General features: G+C 44.6%; 2 protein-coding genes across 2 annotated transcripts in view; one reads left to right on the forward strand and one right to left on the reverse strand.

Moving 5' to 3' along the window:
* Window positions 1–24,779, forward strand: part of phf21b (PHD finger protein 21B) — a gene marked incomplete at both ends in the record, with an annotated part of 123,838 nt that overhangs the window by 63,081 nt on the left and 35,978 nt on the right. The window contains one exon of the mRNA XM_083758035.1: window positions 17,731–18,015. Coding sequence (XP_083614161.1) covers window positions 17,731–18,015 — 285 coding nt within the window. The remainder of the gene's footprint in view (window positions 1–17,730; window positions 18,016–24,779) is intronic.
* Window positions 1–24,779, reverse strand: part of LOC310853470 (rho GTPase-activating protein 8-like) — a 109,873-nt gene that overhangs the window by 11,256 nt on the left and 73,838 nt on the right. The gene's annotated exons all lie outside the window — the stretch shown is intronic.

A 24,779-nucleotide genomic window follows, 5' to 3' on the forward strand; every position in this document is an offset into this window, starting at 1 on the left:
CTCTGGTTGGAGCCGGAGCGCCGCTCCTGACAGCGACGTAGAGTCTGTGGGGGCCACGTGGCCATGGCCCCCATGAAGAATCCTAGGGCCCCTTTCGGCCCCCATGAAGATTTTCGTGGACATTTTACATTTACATTTACATATTTTCTGGGAATTCCGAACATTTTGGACCTCTCCGCCGGCAATCTGAGAATCCCATCGTCAAATATTCGGGAAAACAGCGCCTCCCCTGTTGTTCCTCAGGCAACAGTCTGTCTTGAGAGACACCGGCCGTCCAAGAGGTGTTAAAAAGTGCTAATCGGGTTTCTTTTGTAGTTGTTCTTCAGGCGTGACATAATAACACTGATCAAGAATTCACCAAAGAGACCTAACCACAGACTAGTGAGACTACACACTGACTCGAGAAAAGACCCATATCGTCCAAAATAGGCTGATCAGTCGCTGTCTGTGTGGGGGGGGGACGGGCCCCCTTGAGGATTGATCAAACTCTTCGGCTCTGGCTCCTGATTACGCTCATAGTGCACATGAAGTGGTACAGTTAGATAATCACACAGGAAGCGGCGCTCCAATATGCAAACGGAAACCAAATGAACCACATGGACCCTATTCTGGAATGAACATTCGTCGAATATAGCCGATCTACATAGATTGGCTGTGATCAGCAAAGATATTTGGTATAGAGCAGTGGATTTCGACCACCTGTGGTCCCCAGCCAAAGGATGGCGAGTTAGTAATCAAATGGACCCTTATAGATCTTTAACTCTTGAGAGTTAAATTATTGCTAAACATCTGCATTACTTAACATACACAATTAGAGAATGTAGAATAATTGTTATTTTGATCAACGTACTTTGCATGTTCTCTCTCCTAATGGTACCGACATCAATACAGCATAGAATTGTGGACAAAATCTTATCCAATGACAGCAAAATATTATTTCGTCTTGGGTCCGAGAGGTTAAATGTCATCAAATGTGGTGAGGCTGTGCCTCAAATGCCAAATAAATAATTGGCTTTGATAGGAAAAGAGTTGACAACCACTGGTATAGACAGAGGGAAGAAAGGAGCGGGGCCAAGCATAGATCCCTGGGGGGGCCCCGGGTCAACTACGTACTATACTGCAAGGTTTAAGTGAACAGAAATAATGACTTGTACGTGTATGTGCAGTATATACACAGTACAATCCATAGAGTTGGATTCTGTGGCGATTCCCTTTTTCCACTGTCAGGTGGTGGGTGAGGTGACAACTCCTCCCTGGCTGCATGCTCTGTGACAATGAGTCAAGCTCCATCCAGCGGGTGTGAAGCTACAATACTGAATATCCTGTTCCCCGACAACATGCCCCGCTATTACTGTACTTGCCTCCCACCTCCCATGTGCTAGAAGGCAAAGAAACGCCATTCCTGTTCGAAAATACAGGTATGTGCCAAACAATACAGTGATGCAGAAGTGGAAACGGCCAATTGTCGCCACGCAACACGTTCACACTGAGATGCAATCTGAAACATGGCAAGACACCATTCGGAAGCTGGGCCGCAATTAAACAACATGCATGAGACGTTGGTGTCAGGGACGGGAAATCAACTAAATCAAACGAAAGCATTTTAACCCATTCTGAACGGGCACCCATTTTGGTATCATGTTATGCTTTAGCTATTTAAAAATAGCAGATCTACAAGCTCATATCGCGCCACCGAGTGGCGCGATACGAGCTTGTAGGTCTGCTATTTTTTGAAAAATCGAAGAACGACTGACATGTCTAGAATCTGATCTCAGGTCAGAATGGGTTCATCAGACCAGTGTGTGTCCGGCGGAAACCTCGTTATGAATCTGATCTCAGGTCAGAGTGAGGACCCCACCTCCTCCCCTTTCTCTGAGGCTTGATTGAAAGTGACAGGATGCAGTTCAGAGGAACCCCATAATGAATGGCCAGCGAGGTGGTATAGGCGAGTGTGAGCAATAAGTGGATGCCGCGCCTGAACGGGCCTTTTATGAAAAGAGAGGGCTGAGCAATGAGCTCCCCTGCTGGGCCCCGGCATTCAGACCGAGCAGAAAACAGGTGGTGGTTAAGGCTTTCTCGTTATCGCCGTTGTCGTTTATTGTCTCTTTTTTTTATGGACATCAATTGCTCTGCGCGTACGTAGTACAAGTCAGCTGGTACTGTGATCGAATGACAGAATAGTCTCTTTAGCAACACCCCCCCCCCCCTCTTTCATCCAGTGAGAGTGTAATGGTGCAGGAACATAAAACAATGCACAATCCCTAGTAGCAGTTTGACTACAGCACCTCTGTACCATTGGTAGTACTTCCAAGGACAAAAATACATCTGTGACTAATCTAATTATACCTGTAAGGTATTGCCTATCTAAAGTAATGGCAGTCTTTACAGAGACCGACACGTTTTTTTCTTAATTTTATATCAGAGAGACAGAGTTGAACTGAGCTGACAAGCTATTTAACTTCCAATAAAAGGATCGGGGGATTGGTGGCCATGTGGAGTCGAGGGCTGGCAATTGGGAGCGTGAGATTTGTTCATTTCATTTTTTTTTGATTAAGAGAAGCTGCAGTGGGAACCAGCGGGCAATGTCAATGTGTCACAACAGGCTAAATTACATTCCATTTTTCTTCCCCCCCCGACGGAAAATCATCAATAATAGGGATGATAACCAAACTACAGTTTGATGATGCAGTATGATTTCTCCTTTTATTCACTCCTCAATTTGACAACCACAAAAATGTGTATGAAAGCATCTGGTTGGAACTACTTGATAAGTAGGCCTATACGTGATAAGGATAGCGGTGAAGATTTATGGAAGTTTCAGTGATGCGTAATTTGCTAAATATAATTATGCTTCTTCTCGTTGTGTCAAAATGCCTTATATAGAAGTTTCTCATAAACTATAATCTCCACCCTCTCCATGTTTTAAGCTGGTCTGCAGAAACAATTTCTATTCAGAAAAGCTGCTGCTCTGTGCAATCAACTGGAGCAATCGCTTCAACAAAGGCACACCCCTTTGTCTCCGTTCTTCCGCCTACAAACTTTGGTTTCCCCTCTCATTCCTTATCATCAATCGAATGTATAGGCCAGTGTTTTGCAAGTCAAGGGGCTAAGGTATTGTGTGATGCATTCCAATGAGTCCAGTTTCAGATGAGCAAAATTAGGCTGTGGGCATGTACGATTTGCATTTAAATGGATTTATTGTCTGTCGACCGTGTGACGGGCAGTGGTCACATGATCAAATTGTTTTCTCTGGGAGGGAGTTTGGGGATGCTAGGGATTTTAATTTGGATCAGAGTTTGGACTGGACTGCTTCTGTGTTTGTCGCCGTTGTTGTTTTTTGCAAGCTTGAGGCGCAATGAACATTTTCACATGATCGCTATCAGTTGTTAGACTGGGCCAAACAACCGCTAATAACAGTTTCATATTGGAACCTAATATCTGACGCTTATCTCGAGCATCATGAGTAATTTGTTTCCATGGATTATCAATTATTTCTGCAAACCTTGATAATATTGTTTCTTACTGAGGCATGTGTGTAGATACCAATAAGCTGTGCCGTTAGGAAGGACAGAGTGCCGATGCTGCAGAAATTAATCAGGAAAAAAAACAAGTAAATAAAACACTGCCGTTCTTTGACGGCTGCAACAGAGGTCAGACTGCGGCTGTTTACAGTGGGTCCGCTGAGCAGACAGGATTATCCGTCCTCATTAAGTGGACATCGTTTTGATAGTGCTCCATTCAGATAAGAGCCACTGGAGAGGGTAAAAAAAGGGAAAAAAATCACCTCAGCAGTCATTCAGATGGCAATCAACACGGCCCCCTCCAGCTGTTTCTTTGTTTACAGTCCATTTGCTAAAACGGCCCTCGAGTCCTGGAAAGGTGCTGTGAAGTCAGGCAGGAATGGACTGCTGTTCCCAGAGTAGATCGCCTTCGGCCTGTGTTCCAGGGTCGCACCCCCCCCCCCTCATTTCGATTGATTTCCTCCAAAGGTCCGCCTGGGAGTAGCGTGGTGACTGACCGTCAGCCAGTGGTGTACTCAAAATACTCAACCCCAGACAGTACTTGAGTTAGAGTATACATACTCTTGGTGAAATAATACCTACTCCAGCGAAGGTTGCTCAGGCAAATTGGTAATTGAGTTAAACGTACAGAGATTGCTTTTAAAACGACTTAAGTAACCGAAAGTACAGATTACAAGGTACATTTTATTTCTAATATAAATGCATTACTATGTTGAAATTCAGAACATTTTCCCCGATTTCTCCCATGAAAACTAAATCATGTGCCGTGTTGTAAGCTTGTAGATCGGCAATTTCCACTATAATTGAAGTACACCTCAAGTGTTTCATTCATAACTCGCCCTTTTCTCTCACTAGAAATGCAGTGTCAAAAGTACAACGTTTGTCTTTGAAATGCAGTGGCGTGTACAAAGAATACAAATACTCAAGTAAAGAAGTAAATGTGCTTCGTTGCTAGCCCCACACTGCCGCCAGCTTATCACTGAAGGCACATGGGAGTGCCTGGCCCTCTGCCGAGAGTTTGGCACGCAAGGCCACCCGGGGAGCTGGGGTCCCCTTCCCCCCCGACCCCCCCCCCACCCCCACCCCCGGGCACGGAGCCATCCAAAAGGCAAACATGGCACGAGTGGTGCACACATCACCATCACTGATGGTGTCTCCGACATCCATACTTCTGTTCAGACAGCTCCTATCTAGTCTCTGCCATCCATACTCCTGTTCAGACAGCTCCTATCTAGTCTATGTCATCCATACTCCTGTTCAGACAGCTCCTATCTAGTCTCCGTCATCCATACTCCTGTTCAGACAGCTCCTATCTAGTCTCTGCCATCCATACTCCTGTTCAGACAGCTCCTATCTAGTCTGTCATCCATAATCCTGTTCAGACAGCTCCTATCTAGTCTATGTCATCCATACTCCTGTTCAGACAGCTCCTATCTAGTCTATGTCATCCATACTCCTGTTCAGACAGCTCCTATCTAGTCTATGTCATCAATACTTCTGTTCAGACAGCTCCTATCTAGTCTATGTCATCCATACTCCTGTTCAGACAGCTCCTATCTAGTCTCTGTCATCCATACACCTGTTCAGACAGCTCCTATCTAGTCTATGTCATCCATACTCCTGTTCAGACAGCTCCTATCTAGTCTATGTCATCAATACTTCTGTTCAGACAGCTCCTATCTAGTCTCTGTCATCCATACTTCTGTTCAGACAGCTCCTATCTAGTCTATGTCATCAATACTTCTGTTCAGACAGCTCCTATCTAGTCTATGTCATCCATACTTCTGTTCAGACAGCTCATATCTAGTCTATGTCATCCATACTTCTGTTCAGACAGCTCCTATCTAGTCTCTGTCATCCATACTTCTGTTCAGACAGCTCCTATCTAGTCTCTGTCATCCATACTTCTGTTCAGACAGCTCCTATCTAGTCTATGTCATCAATACTTCTGTTCAGACAGCTCCTATCTAGTCTATGTCATCCATACTTCTGTTCAGACAGCTCCTATCTAGTCTATGTCATCCATACTCCTGTTCAGACAGCTCCTATCTAGTCTATGTCATCCATACTCCTGTTCAGACAGCTCCTATCTAGTCTATGTCATCCATACTCCTGTTCAGACAGCTCCTATCTAGTCTCCGTCATCCATACTCCTATGCATACTACTTTTACTCCGCTGCAATCATTTGACCACTTTAGTTACGATAGTGACTTTTTTTTCCTTCGACAAAACATACATTAACCACTTCAACCCTGTATACATTTCGGCCATTTGGAAATAGCCGATCTATGCGCTCACAATGTGTCGCATTGCGAGCTTGTGGATCTGCCATTTTCAAAATATTTACTTTTGAAAACTTGTGAAATGGGACATAATGCATAATGAGTACTTTCTACTTTTGGTACTTTAAGTACATTTTGATACCAATTACCTTTGTGCTTCTACTCAAGTAAATATTTTGAATTACGTACTTTTATTTGTAAAGGATAATTTCTACATTGCGGTATTGATACTTTTACGTACTTTTACGTACTTCGCGCACAGAGCGAGCGCCGTTGCGTGTCTCTCGGGGGCGAAAAAAGGAAACCTGCCGCCGCATTCTCCACGTCAAGGGCAGAATCCAATTTTCAGAGGAGCGGCCGGGCCGTGGCGTGTTAGTGGCGCGCGTGCGCCCGTTTGTATATCATCTAATTCTGACTCTCTCCAGGGAGGTCTACCCGGTTTAGTTTGACAAGATGTTCCGCAGGGCAGCGAGTGTGGCAGAATAACGGTGCTCTGATAGAGCGGGCATGGCAGTGCACAGTGCACCTATGTGTGTTTCTCCCGAGCCCCGGACTCAACCTTTCATCACAGTGGAGACAGTCCATGACACTCTGCTTGCACGCTGCGCACGTACACGCACACGCACACACACACACCACCAGAGCTCAGCCACGTGACCTAGAAATATGTAATATACTGTATATCGTTGGTGTTGGGCAGAGACCTCTTTATCTCCATATTATGTTGTATTTTTTCACATCTACGTTGGATTGTCTGTACTCACTCATTCATTCGCCCATATGCGCATGCGCTGGCGTTGTACTATACCTGTCAGTAGCACCGTCTTCAAACTTTGTTCATTTTAAACTGTTTCTAAGTCATATTTTTATACCACCTTTTACGCATGGGTAATTTTAGTAGTTTTTACTTACCCGGTTAAATGTTTTTAATGATCAGAGGCACTGATCGCTTGCACTAGTGCTCTGAAATCCGACTCGACTTCAATAGCTGGCGTCTACCTGCTAGCACCTCTGACAGCTGACAGCTAGTTAGCCAGGAGGCTAGCTAGCCTACACCTCATCTCATCCTATCCAGTATCCACCTCCACACGGTTTCTATCGGATTATATGTACTCACCCCCCGCTGTCTTGTCATCATGAGACCAGTTTCCTGTGAGTCAGCAATGATGGCTTTCACAACGGAGAAAGCCTACTCCATCAAGGCGGAACTACGCTCCATCAACAGCTTAATAGGTGATCTCCTCAAGCGGAAAGCAGTGCTCCACGGTCGCCTGGCTGCCATAGAGGCTGGCGAGGGCACTTCGAGGGCCGGGGAAATTACTCCGGTCTCCGGAGAGGCTGTCGCCGGGCCGAGCGGTGGTGCTTCGGGTGCCGGTTCACTCCGACCGACGCCGGGAGCCGCTGCCACTTGGACCTCTGTGGTGAAAGGTCCGACCAGGAGACTGTCGATTCCGATGTTTGAGCCGTACCATCCTGGAGATCGAGACATATCCAACGACTTTCCCTGCTCCAACCCTTTCACACCGCTACAGGAGCGTGCATTCACGGCTTGTCAGCCAAAGAGCCAGCGTTGTTCCAGCACGCGATCCCGTCCGATAAAACGCCCTGGTCCCAGTCAGAACTCATCCTCCAGCTCCTCGACCCTCACCTCGACCCCCAAAAGAAGCATGGGTCGCGGGGGGAAACGGCGTCGCCTCGCAATCCCCACGGGAAACCCCCCCGTTCCTGCCCATCCACATCCAGCGCGTGTAGTAAACAACACTACACATGGCCACTTGTCACCGCCCCCTCTGCATTCAATGAGCTCAGCTGTGCCGGATCTCTATGAAACAAGGTCAGAAGCGTCCATATCACTATACACCAGCAATCCCCGCACCAACCCCACCTCCCAGCCCCTCTATCTACTTGTGGGAGACAGCATTGTCCGTAATCTAACCATTCCACGCTGTATAATCAGCTCTTTCTCTGGTGCAAATATTTTAGATCTCCTCCCCCACATTCCAAACATTCTCAAGCAGCACCCCTCCATCCACACAGTCATCCTAAGTGCAGGCACTAATGACACAAGGTCCAGGCAGTCATTGAAAATGTACAATGACTATGAGGCCCTGGCGAATTCTGTTCGAATCCAGGGAAGATCCTGCATTTTCTCTGGCCTAATCCCCACTCTCCATCGCAGCACGGATAAATTCAGCCGCCTCCTTAATGCAGACGAATGGCTGTTTAATTTCTGTCAGAAAAAGGGATATGGCTTTATTCCCAATTTTAATGACTTCTGGAAATCTCCTGAACTCTACCGAGACCTCCTCCATCCCAACAAAGCAGGCTTAAATGTTCTGGCCAAGAACATATCTCACCATCTCGCCAACAGCGACTCCTCAGGCAGGAAGTGACCATTACATATTTGCTCTGCTTATAACGTGTTTAATTGCAGTAATTACTGTAATTATAACTCTGACCTCAGAACTACTTCTTACATCTCAGTAATTCCTGTGTCATGTTTAGCCACCTGTCTACCACTGTCTCCTACCCCCCTGCCCCATGCCACCTGTGCTAGTCCTACGTTCATTCCAGTGCTCATTAGAAATAGACCGTATCAGTCCATTCCACCAGCACGATCAGTCATCTTAAACAACCTAATCAGACCCCCTACTCTACCCTGTAGACCCAAGACTCCTCCCACTAAATGTGATAGCAAGCTTAACCTTGCCTTGTTTAACATCAGGTCACTAACAAATAAATCCTCCTCTGTAAATGATATAATCCGTAAAGAGAAGCTAGATATAATCTTTCTAACAGAGACATGGCTCGGCTCGGATGGAGCTTTTCTCCTAGCGCCAGCCTGTCCCCTAAACTACAGTTTCATTCACTCTGTTCGCGAGGCTAAGAAAGGAGGTGGACTGGCAATAATTTTTTCAGACACATTAAAATTCAAGGCTCTGACCCTGGGCAGCTTTACATCCTTTGAATACCAGGCCACTATATTACTTGGTAAATCCTCTATGCCAATGATTAGCATTTATCGCCCGCCAAAATGCAGTAAAGCAATATTTCTAACAGAAATATCAGAACTTTTATCTATCTGCTCCACTAACTATGACAGAACTCTCATCTCAGGTGATCTTAATCTGCACCTGGATGATGCTACAGATGCTGTGGCTATGGGTTTCTTAGAGTTATTGCACTCCTTTGAGTTTATCCAACATGTTGTTGGGCCTACACATAAACATGGGCACACTCTGGACCTGGTGATTTCTAGAGGGATGAACATCACTATGGAAAGGACTATTGAAAGGCCTGATCTATCGGACCACCTTTTGCTGTGTTTCAGTATGGCTGTCCCTGATGTTGAGAAAAATAACACTGAATATACCATAACAAAGCGTTTTTTTAGCTCTTCTGCAGCCGATGAGTTCTCTCGTCATCTTGGCCCTCCCCTGCCCGATACTCCCCCAGTAAATGATATGGTTCAAATTTTTAATCTTAAACTAGAGTCAGCTCTTGATATAGTGGCTCCTTTTAAAACAAAAAAGAAACATAACACCAGAGTAACGCCCTGGTTAAATGAGCATACACGCTCACTGAAGCAAGAATGTCGTAGAGCTGAGCGAACTTGGAGAAAATATAAACTCACCATCCACTTAGAGATTCTTAAAAAGTCAACAGTCGCCTATAACAAAGCCTTGCGTCTAGCAAGGCAGGCATATTTCTCTGGCATTATTAATGAGAACAAGAATAATGCCAGAGTCCTTTTCTCTACCATTGATCGACTTTTAAACCCCCCCCAGTCCTACAAACAGTCATTCCCGGCCTCTAAAGCTAAGTGTAATGAGTTTGCATGCTTCTTTGATAACAAAATCCTTAACATTAGAGCTGATATTATGAATGGTGCTGCCGCAAACCTTCAAACAGCAGCTTATGGTCCCAGGGTAGATCTCTCCAGGGGGAGCCTATTATCGTTTTGCGCAATTGATGAAGACGAACTCCGCAAAACCATATCACAGATGACATCTTCCTCCTGTTCATTGGATACAATTCCCACCACCTTTCTCAAAGAGGTCTTAGACAGTGTGATTGGAGATATCCTAAAAATTGTAAACAGCTCTCTCCAATCTGGCGTCTTCCCAGACTCATTGAAGACGGCCGTAGTTAGGCCCCTACTCAAAAAACACAACCTGGATCCCTCTGTTTTGGGTAACTATCGACCCATTTCAAATCTACCCTTTCTGGGCAAGGTTTTAGAAAAATGCATCTCTCATCAATTGGATATATTTATACAGAACAATAATGTGCACAACAAATTCCAATCTGGATTCAGGAAAAGTCACAGCACTGAAACTGCACTGGTAAAAGTAATGAATGATCTTAGGGTGTCTGCTGACAAGAAACATGTATCGGTTCTCTTACTCCTAGATTTAACGGCTGCATTTGACACGATTGATCATTCAATTTTAATACAGCGCCTGGAGCACTGGGTAGGCCTGTCTGGTACGGCCCTGTCCTGGTTCTCCTCCTACCTCTCAAACAGAAGTTACTTTGTCAAACTAGCCGAGTTTGACTCAGACAAACACAACATCAGCTCTGGTGTCCCACAAGGCTCGATTCTTGGTCCTCTGCTGTTCTCCTTATACATTTTGCCATTGGGTGAACTAATTTCCAATCACGGAGTCAATTTTCATTTCTATGCTGATGATACCCAGCTATATCTTTCTGTGGCCCCAGATGATCCCTGTGCTCTAGACCCGCTGTTGACCTGTCTGTCCAGCATTAAATGTTGGATGAGTGAGAACTTTCTGAAGCTAAATGAGGATAAGACAGAAGTTCTCATAATCGGTTCTAGCGAGCAAAAAGAATCAATAATTAGCAGACTTGGCAACCTGACTGTAGAAAGTAACAGTACAGTAAAGAACCTGGGGGTTATTATTGATTCTGAATTGAATTTTAATTCACACATTAATCATGTTACCAAGATTGCCTTTTTTCACCTTAGAAATATTGCACGAATCAGAGCCTATCTGTCCTTGGATGATGCAAAAACGCTAATCCATGCCTTTGTTTTTTCTCGGCTTGACTATTGCAATGCACTTTTTTCAGGACTCCCTAAGAAATCGACTGACAGATTACAACTTGTCCAAAATGCAGCAGCTAGAGTCTTAACTAGAACTAAGATGAGAGAACATATTACTCCAGTTTTGGCAGCACTGCACTGGCTTCCGGTTGTTTTTAGGATTGACTTTAAAATTCTGTTACTTGTCTATAAAGCTCTCAATGGTCTCGCACCTCCGTACCTCCGTGACTGCCTACCTAGATATGTCCCTAGCCGCCCCCTCAGGTCCTCCAATGCTGGCCTACTTGAAGTGCCTAAAAAAAAGTGCACAAAAAAGTATGGTGAGGCAGCTTTTTGCTTCTATGGCCCAACAGCCTGGAATAAACTTCCATTCGAGCTCAGACACGCACCCTCTGTAGACATTTTTAAATCTCAACTCAAGACTCACCTCTTCACCCTTGCTTTTAGTTGAGTTTTATTTTTATTTTTTTATGTGTTTTTATTTATTTTATGTTCTTATATTCAGTTTTGTTCTCTGCTATTGTTTTATCATTTTAACTACTTGTGTTTTATTGTATTTTATTTTTGTCCTGCCCTGTGAAGCACTCTGAGCTGCATTTATGTATGAAAAGTGCTATACAAATAAAGTTTATTATTATTATTATTATTATTATTCATTGCAGACCCCTATACCAGGGTTCCCCAATTCGTTTTCCCCAAGGGCAAAATTATGTCTAGGGTGATTTTTTTATATCTTCTTTGACAGGGATTGGACAGTCGGTCCTCGGGGTTGGACATCTATACATTTCATTGACAGTACACCCAGGGCTCTACACGAGATACTATCCTTTCCCTGTGCACCAACTCTTTCTTTTTCAGAAAATAGCGAATATAAGCTCATAATGCTTTGTGAGAATAAGGACGCTATAGTTTTCATGAAAGATATGTGGGTTTGTTCACCAACCGTTTCGGTATATATCGGACGACAGTTCAAAGTGAAGTGCAGCGTAGCTATCCGACTGTGAGCCGTGGGAGTGGAGCGAGCGACTCCTGGGGGAGTCCGAGAGGTGAGCGGTTCAGCGGTGCCGGCCGACTGTCTATCTGGAGCTCTGTTTGCCGCGTAGCGCTGTAACCGTGGCCCTTGCACAGGCTTCAATTAACCTGCGCTGTCACCCAGCAAGCAACACCGGTGGTCTTTGGAGCATGAGTGGTGGGGAATATGTCCCAATATGCTGCAATATACTGTTATGTCTGAACCCCCTCAACGGGATTCCTGTGGGCTAGTGCAGGGGTTCTCAACCCGTGGGTCGCGACCCCTCAGGGGGGGGGGGTCGCCAAATTATAAGAAATAAAATAAAGAAAAATTACATTATTGTAAGTGGAAAATGGAAATGAAGAGTTTACATAGTACAAAGAGTACATGCGTACACTTTACTTAATGATTATATCTGGTTTCAGTATTTATTTATGATATATTTTCTTCATTTATTAAGGTTAGTTTGTATTGGGGGTGGGGAGGGGGAACCCCTGGGCTAGTGGTTGGAGGTGTCAGTGGAAGGGTGACCTATCCTTAAAGCCGAAACTACAGCACATCTACAAGCTTGAGCTCGTTTATTTATTATTTCAATTTCCGGTGCATGCAAGTAAGTATAAATTAGGCCTAATTCCAACCCCTAGCCCCCTAAACCTAACCTAACCAATGTCTAATCCTATAACCGTCAGAGGCCAACGTGAATATATTTCTTAATTTTAAGCTCCCTCTTTTGTAACACACACAGACACACACACACAAACACGCCAATTTATCCCCGTGCTTAACACTGGCCTCACGTTACCGCCTATGGTAACTGATTGATTGATTGATTGATAATTGTATTAGACAATAATTGTAACGGGAGGGAATATGTTAAGTGTCATACGACAAAGTTAAAGGACCACTTCACCACTTTTCAACCTATCTTTATATAATAGGTCCTCACTAATAATCATGAAAAAATGGCACGATTTTTTTCTACTCAGTCTGTGTCTCATAGGAGGGCTGTGGGCAGTTCAGAAACCGTCTTCCAGTGACGACATCATTAGGCAGATTTATTTTTAAACAAGATTTTTTTACAAAAATATTTAGATTTTCATTATCGTGAGAACGATGGCTTCCATTTTCGCATTGCAACTTTTCAGTACTAGAAAGCCTGCAGTTTCTATTAGCTTGTATTCCCCATCGATGATGTCACTGGAAGACGGTTTCTGAACTGCCCACAGCCCTCCTATGAGACACAGACCGAGTAGAAACAAAATTGCGCCATTTCTTCATGATTATTAGTGAGGACCTAGTATATGAAGATAGGTTGAAAAGTGGTGAAGTGGTCCTTTAAATCAGGCTAAATTAACCCATTACCGGTCCATTTTAGCTGCATGTCAAGGTACCCTCGGAGCCATCACTGCATGTAACCCCCCCCCCCCCTCCCCCTCCCCCCCATGAAGAACACTCTCAAGGGTCACATTGTTGTTGACCGATACATAAAGTCCCCCCCCCTCCCCCGAAGTACAACAACAACACCCATTTTATTTGTCGAGAGAGAAGTTTGAAGTCATCACTCACAGCACCCGTTACGTTAAGAGGAGACTAGCACACATAATGCCACGACTACTACACAGCCATTTGAGCCGTACGGTCTTGTTGTGCTGTGGTGTTCTCCTTAGCACCCTCTCTGCACATTAATGGGCCGTTTCAGGGCCTGGGAATCCATACCCAAGGCCCCGTAATGGCATGATATGTGCAATTAACGCTTCTCTTATAGAGAAGCCTTCTCTGATCTCGGGTGAGAGAGGGACAGCATGGTTTGGCAGGCGGCCAAACAGGCGCACGCATACACACACGCATGCGCACACGCGCTCGCACGCACACATGCACACACACACACACAGAAATACACAGTGGACACATGCGTGTGCAAAAAAGAAAAGGCAGAGCGACGCAATAGTGAGCGCGTTTGAAACAGTGGATGTGCTTTCACTCCAGTGACGTGGTCTAGTTGTTTCTCTGCTGGCATCCCAGCCTTGCCCGCCTCAAAGGGACGCCGCGTAGCGTACAGGGGAGGCATGAGGCAGGCAGGCGTCTCGCTCTCCGCTTTTCTTCAACCCGAGTGTACCGTAGGAAGACGGGTTGTTTACCCACCTGTCACAGCAGAGGGAGAGAGAGAGAAGAGATGCTGCCAGAAACTTCTCCACTGGCATTTTTGTCAGCTCTCTCTCTCTCTTGTGCCCCCCCCCCCCCCCAGCTGTAGAGCCTGACGGATGCTCCATTTTTTGGGTCTGATGCCGATCACAATTTTGGAGAGTCTTAGACCACCGATGTCTATGTTTTGACCGCGTTGCAAGCTTGTAGATCGGTTATTTCCGATTAGCCGAAGTATAGCGCTGGGCTGTTGCGGTTTTGTAGTATCAATCTAAAATCTGCAAAGTAAGTTGGAACTAAAGTTTCCAAATACTTGTGGAGTAAAACAAATTTAAAAAATATTAAAAAAATAGCCGCTCTACAAGCTCACAACGTCCGTGCGACACCTGGTGAACGTCTACGTCAGCTAGCAAGCATCAGCAAGAAAAATACAATAAAATATTGATTTTGACTAAATTACATGCCCACAATGGAGGTGCCAGCCAGGTTGAAAGTGGATAAAAATCAGGACACATCGGCTCCATTATTTTGTCGACGCGGATGTCGTCAAAAAGGTAAAAAAAAAGAAGAAAAAGGCTGATATATATCAGCCAAAACGATATATCAGTCCGACCTCCTTCACCGTCACTTTCTTTCTCTGTGACAGTCTCTTTCTCTTCTCCTTCACTATCTCCCCCCCTAGGAGAGCATAGTTTCTCCTCCCTCGGTCGAGATGCTTCAAATGAATGACCTTTGAGACAATCAGAGGTGCCTCTGGTTGAACAAATGGTGGCCCCCGGGGGCCAGATGTATGGTGATGCTGTGGCGGCCTGCGGATTACATTGATCCCCTGAAACAATGGCGGGGCCCACCGCCACTCTCATGGCTGGGGGGGAATTAATAAATAACAAGTGAATGAAGTTCCCTTAGTCGGGGGGAAAACAGCAGGGAGGGACTCTCTCTATAGAGTGGCTGGATTTCATAGGCTGTGCTTTTATGTCTCTGTTGTTGTTTTTTTGGTCTCCAGCTCAGCTACGCAAGCAAAGTGCTCGATGTTACTTTCGACTCTGAAAGCATACAAATGGTAAATTGCCTTTTATCCAAAGCGCTTTACAACATGCATTTATTTAACAGTGAGAATAAACATAATATTTAGCTTGTGTATCAATGTTTATGGAGCTGACACGCCGTGTCTATTTTTGGAACTTTTCTGTTATTTTCTGTGGAGCCAGCTAGAGCCACAGAGAGAGAGAGAGGGGGGGCAGCAAGGGATGGTAGTGGGCAGAAACAGAGATGGAGAGAATGAAAGCGGAGCACCCCGGTGCGACTCTGAAACGTTTCCCCATCTTGTTCGACATGCTGATTAGAGTGGATTTGGACACAAAAGCGAGAATTTAGTTTCCACGGAAACCCCTTCCTCCCTCCCATTTTGCTCAGTACCGAACCCCTGGCTGTCCAACTACCCCCCCCCCCCCCACCCCCCCCCCCCCCACACACACACACACACACACACACACCTGTCTGTCTATCTTTAGCCTGATTCGTACTCGTTCAAGCAGCCGACCTAAAAGCTCATGGCGTGGGCTTGTAGTGTTGGTTATTTGCGCCGTACCACACACCGCATGCAGTGGTGGAAAAAAGTACTCTATTGTTTTACTTACGTAAAAGTATCAATAGTGCTGGCCCCGGGCGGTTAGCTCAGCCGTCTGGGCACCTATAGGCCGAGTGCTGAGCCAGCCTGACGGCGTGCCGCGGGTTCGACTCCCAATATATCAATACTGCTATGTGGAACTACTCCGCTACAAGTAACAGTTTGGTATCCAAAATGTAACTGAGTAAAAGTACAAAAGTATTAGCATCAGCATGTACTTAAAAGTACCAAAAGTGGAAAGTATACTCAGTGTGCAGAGTTTTCAGATTTATAATATTGTGAGTTTGTAGATCTGCTAATTTCAAATGGCCGAAATGTAGCCTACTGTATATATATATATATATATATATATATATATATATATATATAGGGCTGAAGTGGTTAATGTAGGCCTATGTTTTGGAATATAATAATCCATTTCTACAAAGTAACTCCCCAACTAAAGTTTTCAAATAATTGTAGTGGAGTAAAAGTACAATATTTGGATCCAAAATGTAGTGAAGTAGAAGTAACAGAATTGGGAATTAGAAACACTCAAGTAAAGTACCAATACTTAAAAATGTTAGTTAAGTACAGTTCTTAAGTGAATGTACTTAGTTACTTTCCATCACTGACCGTGCGAGACCTTTTACAGATGCTCCCATTCCCTCTTGGTCCCATACATACACCCCCCCCCCAGAGTTTGGCAGGAGGGGTGGTGGTTGGGGGGAGCGGGCAGTGGAGGCTCCCTGATTAGGAATTCGGCCTTTCAGGCGGCAGAAAGCCCCCCCTCCTCCCTACCCACCCCCCTTTTTTTTAAATGAATCCCTGCATTGGCCCCCCTGCTGTCCTCCTCCTCCTCTGCACTTTGTAGCCCCGGCCCAAGATTGAGAGGCAGCGCTGGACCGGTATACCCCTCCGACAACAACAACCACCACAACAACACCACAGAGTTTTTGCTAAAAGCTACATGTGGATATATAGCCTATACTAGATGGAAGAAAGGCAGGGCTTTTTTTCTGTTTCTTTATGCACCTTCAGCTCTGCACGGATTATAAGCTCACAATGTGTCACATCGCCAAACAAACAAACAAACAAAAGTCTTCCACAAACTGTGGGGCAGTTGCACAAACATATTCCCCTTTTTACTATGACTACAGCACAGAGAAAGAACACCCCCCACTCCATCTTTATCACCCCAGCACCACCCCACTACATCACTAACCCCCCCCCCCCCCCCCCCCGCCGCCTGCTTTCACCCTTCTCAAATGCACGTCCACCCTCTCTCTCCCTTCAAATCCCAACCATACTCCATAGAATAGATAAAAGAGAGAAATAATAATGATAAAAAAGGGGGACAGGCTATAGCGCTATGGAATATAAAATATTTAGAGTGCCTCCTCTTTGAGTTGAGCAAAGGGGGTGAACGAGAGATGTACTTATCTCTTCTTTGAAAGATGATGTTTCTTTCTGTGTGTGTGTGTGTGTGTGTGTGTGTGTGTGTATATCTGTGTGTGATTTTTTTGTAAGACTGGGGGTGGGGCTGAGAGAGAGAGAGACAGAGAGAGAGAGAGCAGAATAAGTGTTGCCATTTCTGAGCTTGGTGTCTGACCTTGTTTAATAAACTTGGTAGCCCCTCCTATGCCCAGCTTTGTGCGTTTGTGTGTACGCCATAGCGATGATTTGATTGGCTGAGCACCCCGTAGCGATGACTTGATTGGTTGAGCAACGTACGTATTGAGGATAAAAGGCGAGGACAGTGCAGGACGCCAATTGTGATTGGCCGGAATGTGATGACGTATGATGATAAGAAGAGTGCCCCTCACTTCACACGGGTGTGATTTCCTTTGCTGTAAAGTTGCTTGTAAATATTGGTAGTTGAGGGCTTGTGGTTTTCTGGGCTCGCTGAAGTGCATTTTCTTTTGGGGCTTCCTTCCTAAATGTGTTACTTTTAAACTAGTGAGGGACGTCTGTCTGGCTCATGGGGACGTCTCTGGCATAGCTTTTCACATGGGGGTCCGCGGGCGATTTGGGGGTCCTCGACATGAAAAAGTTGCTCTAACGAACCCCTCCTCCCCCTCTCCTCTCTTAACAGAAGCTGGCAGTCAGATCGTGTGCCGTCGGGCCGCCCAACAACAAGCCCCTCTCCCTCATCAAAGCGCCCGGCAGCAGCAGCCAGAGCATAGCCATCTCCGTGGTGCCGGCCAAGGCTCCCGTTTCCATGGTGACGGCACACATTAACGGACAAAAGGCGGCGGCGGCGGCGGCGGTGGCGAGCTCCGAGGCCTCCCCCGTCAACCTCCAGACGGCCGGCAGCAGAGTGGCGGCGGGCGTCCACCAGACCCTGAGCCGGAGAGCAGCAGAGCTGCACAACTCCCAGGTATGCTGACAGCACGACGTACCATGACCCCTCCCCCCCCTAGAGTACACGCACGGTGTACTTTGTAGATCTGCTATTTTTCCAACTAACGACATCCCCAAAAGCGCAGGACAATTAAGGGTTAAAGTGGTTCAATATATTAACCCATTCTGACCTGAGATCAGATTCATACGAGGTTTCCCACTGGACACACACTGGTCTGATTAACCCATTCTGACCTGAGATCAGATTCTAGAAATGTCAGTCGTTCTTCGATTTTTCAAAAAATAGCAGACCTACAAGCTCGTAGCGCGCCACTCGGTGGCGCGCTATGAGCTTGTAGATCTGCTATTTTTCAATAGCTAAAGCATAACATGATGCTAACACCAAAATGGGTTCCCGTTCAGAATGGATTAAAACACAGAATGACTGTTAAAATAACACAACTTATTTGCATACACACAGTATGTATATAGGCTATACAGTTCTTCATTTACAGTTATGCCATCCTCATATATCCAACAGATCTAGCCTATTATAACAGTATACTGTTATACTGTATACATTCTCAGATGAAAATACCCCAACCTTGTTTTCTACACTTGTTTTCTACAGCAAACTAGCCATAGTTTGATTGCACCCACTCATTTCCGCATGTAATCACGTTCATACTTTTTATGTCCAGCTTTGTATAATGGGTCAATCATCTCCAGTAGAAATGTGATCTAATCACCCCATAGTAGGGTAGCTTGCTGCCAGTGCCATGATGTGCGTTAGCCAGGAGCCAGCCTCCTTATAATAACACTTTCTTTGGTTTGTGAGATGTGTATAGGCTAAGCTATTTATAGGGGGCTGTGTGTGTGGATCGTGTAGTTATCATTAATTTTTCACTGAAGGCTCCGGAGTCCAGAACATTGGAGGGATGTTGTTCAGTGAAAGTGGTGGTATTTATTATAGGGGCTTGTTTGTTTATGTGTCCCTCGACGGGACGGGAGCGGGGTAGGTTGTGGTGGGCCGGTCTGGGCCAAATGTGCGCGAAAATGTCCGGGCTGAAGACAGACAGACAGACAGACACAGAGACAGAGACACAGACACAGACACAGACACAGACACAGACAGCTAGCCCTTACTGGCACTGGCAGTTCTGAGTTACCACCACTACTACTACTACTAGTACTGAGTGCGTACGTGTATAACTTATTGTTAGACTAGATCTCCACATGACAATTAACGCGTCACAGTCAGCTGGTAGATCAGCTTTTTTCAGCATGCAACCAAGTGTAAAATCAGGCATTATCAAGGCATGCCAAAATCAACTGTAGATTTAGTCGACAAAAAATCTCACAAAATGTAGTCGACTAAAACCAGACTACTAAAACATTTCAGGTGACTAAAATATTACAAAAGAAAAAAAAAAGAAAAAAGAAAACGACATGGAATGGAATTTTATTAAAAAGGACTGTGACTAAACCAAAATTAGCCGTCAAAATCAACACTGTGTAGGTATGTATACGATTCACATACGTGGCATTTGCGGAAAGCGGCTGCTTCGTATAATGAGCGTGAAAGTGCGGTATTCAGTAAGGACTTCATTAGCCCTCCTTTCCTCTCATTCCTCTCAACAACAGCCAGAGCAATAATCACATTGTCTCTCGTCTCCGCGACGCTCGATTCATCACAGTTACGAGGCCTGTTTCATTATTGCACTACTCGGGTCCCTCGGTTGAGAATCTGGGCCGGGTGGAAACCTTGTATGTCCGTCCGTCCCCCCGTCCCCCGTCCCCCCCCAAGAAAAGAGCGTTACTTTTTCAGGAAATGGAGAAAAAGAAAAAACAAAAGAGCCTGTGTTTCAGTGGGCCCCAATTGTACTAGTGTCTAGTCAACGAGTTCTTGTTAATACTTTTTATAAAACACAGACACACCAAACCACTTTCAAATTATTTTGGGCATGTCATTGCGGACGGACATCTTCCAAAATCGTGAAAACCTTTAGGAAAATAGCGAAACGGTCGATCTACAAGCTCATACAGTAGCTTGTTTTGAGCTACTTTTTTTGTGCTACTTTTGCATGATGTACAACAAAGCAGGGGATTCATTTTCAACACCCCCCCCCCATAAGTAAAAAATATAGCGATACAAGGTTTCTGCCCGACGGCCATGAATGACTGTCTCCTGCCTCTGCATGGCTCGCTCTGTATTCAGCACCATCTCCTCCATCAGCACGCGGTTGGATTAGACCTTCTTCACACCCGGCCCAGGCAGCCTGCACACTATTACAGTAATTGCATGGGGCCCCTCGGAGAGAGAGAGAGGAGAGCCCTGCACCGACGGCCTGCAGCAGGGCTCTGTGCCTTATGACTTCCTATCTGACTCTCTCTCTATGTCTGTCTGTCTGTCTGTCTGTCTGTCCGTCTGTCCGTCCGTCCAAGCTGCACTTTCTCCATAAGAACTACTACACCGATATATATAGAATCTATGGCCAGAACTTTATAGTTTATTTCCATTTTTATTAATTTTTTATGTAATCTAATTCTGACACTATACTCTGCTTAGTGTATTCTGAATATTGCTCAAACAAGGGTAGGCGCAATAAGCCTCGGCTTCAGCCTTCACCTTTTCGGTACCACTAGTAACACTAGTGGAAATTCATGTATGTACTGTACGTCTGTATGTACTCCTTTTATTGACCGAAATAAAATCTATCTATCTATCTATCTATCTATATATATATATATATATATATATATATATATATATATATATATATATATATCTATATATATATATATATATATATATATATATATATATGTATGGTATGTGTGTGTACAGTAGGGCTGTCACGATTACACATTTAAGTTGGTGTTTAATTGTCACTGAAAATTGTGATTAACATTATTCCAACAAACGTTGGAATAATGTTAATTGAAAAAGAAAAAAAAAAAAAAACTGTTTGTTACAAAGTAACTTATAAATTAAGTTTTCAATTGTAGCGGAGTAAAAGTATATTCTTTGCCTCTGAGATGTAGTGGACCAGAAGTAAAAAAGTATTGGAAATACTCAAGTAAAGTACAAATACCTCAAAAATGTACTCAAGTACAGTACTCGAGCACATGTACTCTCCACCACTGCTCCGCTTCTGCACTGCAGCAAGTTGTTCCCCATCCATCCTCGCTCCCACCGCTCCCTCCCTCCCTCCCTCCCTCCCTCCCTCCCTCCCTCCCTGGTTGGAATGGAGAACAGGTCCGGGGGGCCAGTGCGCGGTAGAAACGGGAGAAACAGACGTGGCGTGCGATAAAGCTGCCATGTTTCATCAATGTGTCACTTTGGAGAAGCACAGGGCTCGCTCTCAACTCCTTCCACGTCATCTGGACTGAATCACGCACACACACACACACGCAGGCACGCTCTCTCTCACACACACACACACGCTCTGTCTCTCTCATCCTTTCCTCTCCACACTCAACCACCCAATGCCCCCCCCCCCCCTTCTGTTATCAGCTGTCAGGAGAGAGAGAGAGAGAGAGAGAGAGAGTCAGAGAGAGAGAGTGTGGGGGGGAGGGTCATATAGGGATTGTTTTACTGCCCTTCATAGCGGTATTGTTTCGGGGGGAGTGAGGATGCTCTCTCACCCAGCTGCTTTGCTGCTGAGCAATAAAACTATACAAAACAACAAGACCCAAGGTCTCCACTACGTTGTTCCCCTGACTAACAATCACGACCAATCAAGACGCTCACTAGGTTTCCGGGGGCGAGGTGATTCAAATCATTGTCACCATTTCAAACTTCGCCTCGATAACGATTAATGAACGTATTATTTTTTTTGTACGCCACCATTGTACAACAAAGTATAACACGGGGTTAAGTGGTTGATCAGACTGATCGATTTAGCCGATTATTGACGAGTGAGAAATGAAATAAAAACCTGCGTCTCGATTATTCGATTGACCTACATGACATGAGCAAGATTAACTCAGTTATTGGTTCTGAATATCGGTTTTGATTAAAAAAAAAAGAAAAAGAAAAGGAAATCAAAGATGCTTTTTCTTAGCGGCCGCCCTTCTCTAGTGAGGAGAGAGATAGGAGGAAGGAGGGGGGTTGGGGGTAGTGTGTGTATGGGGGGGGGGGGGGGGGGGGGAGGCTATACAGGTCCTTCAGTCCACCTGGCCACTAATTTGGGGATCGATAATGAGCTGTAATTGGATTGCGGCGTTGCATGGGTGCGCACATTATGGCCACATTGTTTCAGAGGGTTTTCTTTTTTCTGCTAGTGAACTCCGCTTTGCCTTTTACAAGTGGCACAGGCTGTTTGTGGGGGGGGCCCCCGGGCTCTGTTTTGCCTCTCAATGAGGCTCTCTCTCTCTCTCTCTCTCTCTTGTGGAAGCAGCAGGGCTGCATGCCTGGCCAGGCCGTGGCCTGGCAACCAGTATAGCTCTCTCTCCTCATGGGTTTCATGGTTAAGATCCAGGACCAGCCCAACCAGGACCAGCCCACATATAGGCTGCACACAAAACTGCAGTGGTGGCGAACGTACTCAAATGTTTTTTTTTTTTTTTTTTTTTTTTACTTAAGTAAAATGTATCAATACTGCAATATAGAAATACTCTGTTACAAGTAAAAGTCTGGAATTCAAAATGTACTTGAGTAAAAGGACATAAGTATTGACATCAAATTATGCAGAAATTCTAAATGTCAAATGTCTGAAAATCTTTTGAACATAGAATACATAATGGAATACAAGCTCACAATGCGTCGTGAGCTTGTAGATTGGCTATATTCTAATTGCCGAAAATGGTTAATTTATGTTTTGTAAAAATAATCAAAATCTACAAAGTAACTATTAACTAAAGTTGTAGTACAATATTTGTCTCTGAGATGTGGTGGAGTAGAAGTATTGCAGTATTGCAAATTGGAATTACTCAAGTAAAGTACAAAATAAATACCTCAAAATTGTACTTAAGTACAGTACTTGAGTACTTAGTACAAAGTATCTTTTGGAAATAGCAGATTTACAAGCTCAATGCGTCGCAACCCAACACATTCTGAGCTTGTAGGTCGGCAATTTCAAATAGTATAGCCTACATATTAGGCCTGAAGGTGTTTTTTAATATTAATCAAAATCAACAAAGCAACTAGTGACTAAAGTTTCCAAATAATTGTAGTGGAGTAAAAGTATGACGTTTGCAGTTCTGGCCACCTTCTAGTAGCAAATCGCTGAGTATAGGGGAAAAAACTGAATCAGAGAAACAAGTGCAGGGGAGAGGGAACCCTATTGAAACCTTTTGAGATTTGAACTGTGCTTCAACTCCTAGCCTCCACCATTTTATGACTCTCCATCCCGCCACTTTCCAATGTATTCTTAAGCTGTCGAACAAAAAGCCTGATTTATATACTTTGTCGTAAGACAGTGTTACAGTACGTGCAGAAAACAGCCGATTTCTAGATTGCGTTATTTTCATTTAGCATACAGTAAGCTCAGTAGAAGGTAGACTTTAGTGTAAACCCAGATTCATACTTTGCTGTGCCGTGCGGTGGTATCGTGCAACGAAAATAGGAAATCTACATACTGTACTCAGCGCATCACCTCCATGGTGCGTTGTGAGCTTGTAGATCGGCTATTTTGGGGGGGGGGGGGACTTGTTGACGGCGTCGTAAATGCCTGATTTTACTCTTGGTTGCAAAGCTCAGAACGCGTCACATTGCAACACGCTGTGAGCTTATAGATCTGCTATTTTCAGAGCGCAACATCCGAGCACAACCAAACATAAAATTACTTGTATTGTCTTTTAGTTCTACTGAAGCTCTTCTCCTTCCTCCCTTTAATTTTAGTCTAGTTTTTGACTAAATTGTCTATATTTAGTCATCGCGGCATTTTTCCGCCATACTTTTAAGTCGACAAAATCAACACTGACTGCAGTTATTTCAACCCAATAAGAGAATGGATAAGAAAGTGCTTTTTACAACTCTGTGCCTATAGGGCCCCATTGTCTCATAATCAGCCTCCATCAAGGTCAAACAGATCTACATAATTACTGTCGATGTTTGCCATATACAGTAGGTCATAGCGTCCTGGCTGGGTGACATATTTAGTCAGAGTTGTGGACTTGGAGGGTTGTTCATTTGTTAGGCATTAAACCAGTGGAGTATGAATGGCACTACAAACTGAATATGAGATCAAAGCCATCTGGGAGCAGTGAGACTTAAACTGAGAGCGTTCTGCATGTTGTGACTACATTGTAGCCGATGCGTGCGATGCAGATTTCACATCTATTGATCAATCTGTACGTTCAATAGGCTGCACGAGTTAATCAGTGAACTATATAGTCGATTGAATCCAATTTAAAAAATACATTATTTTCATTAATTTAAAAAAAAACAATAGCAGATCTAGAAGCTCACATCTGCTATTTTGGCTCTTCTTGAAGATATTAACCAATGCTTACTCAATAATAACACAAGGTCTCCACCCGACAGCGACGCCATGTTGGAGGAACGTGTGGAGGACAGTGTTGATTTGGTCTTTTAGCCGAGGCAAACCAAATAAAAACCAAGCCATGATGACTAAGACTAAGAATATTGACACTTCCTTCCACAGATACAAACTGTACTAAAATGTTAGGGAGGGAAGAGTGGAGAAGAGATCCAGTAAAACAGAAACACCGGCCAAGTTTATGTATGGTTGCGCTCAGGTGTCTGAAAATAGCAGATCTACAAGCTCACACGTGGTGTCGAGCATGTCGGTTGGCTATTTTCAGAATGCAACCAAGTGTAACATCAGGCAGTCG

This window comes from Protomyctophum parallelum (assembly GCF_964188405.1).
Source record: "Protomyctophum parallelum genome assembly, chromosome: 22".
Lineage (NCBI taxonomy): Eukaryota > Metazoa > Chordata > Actinopteri > Myctophiformes > Myctophidae > Protomyctophum > Protomyctophum parallelum.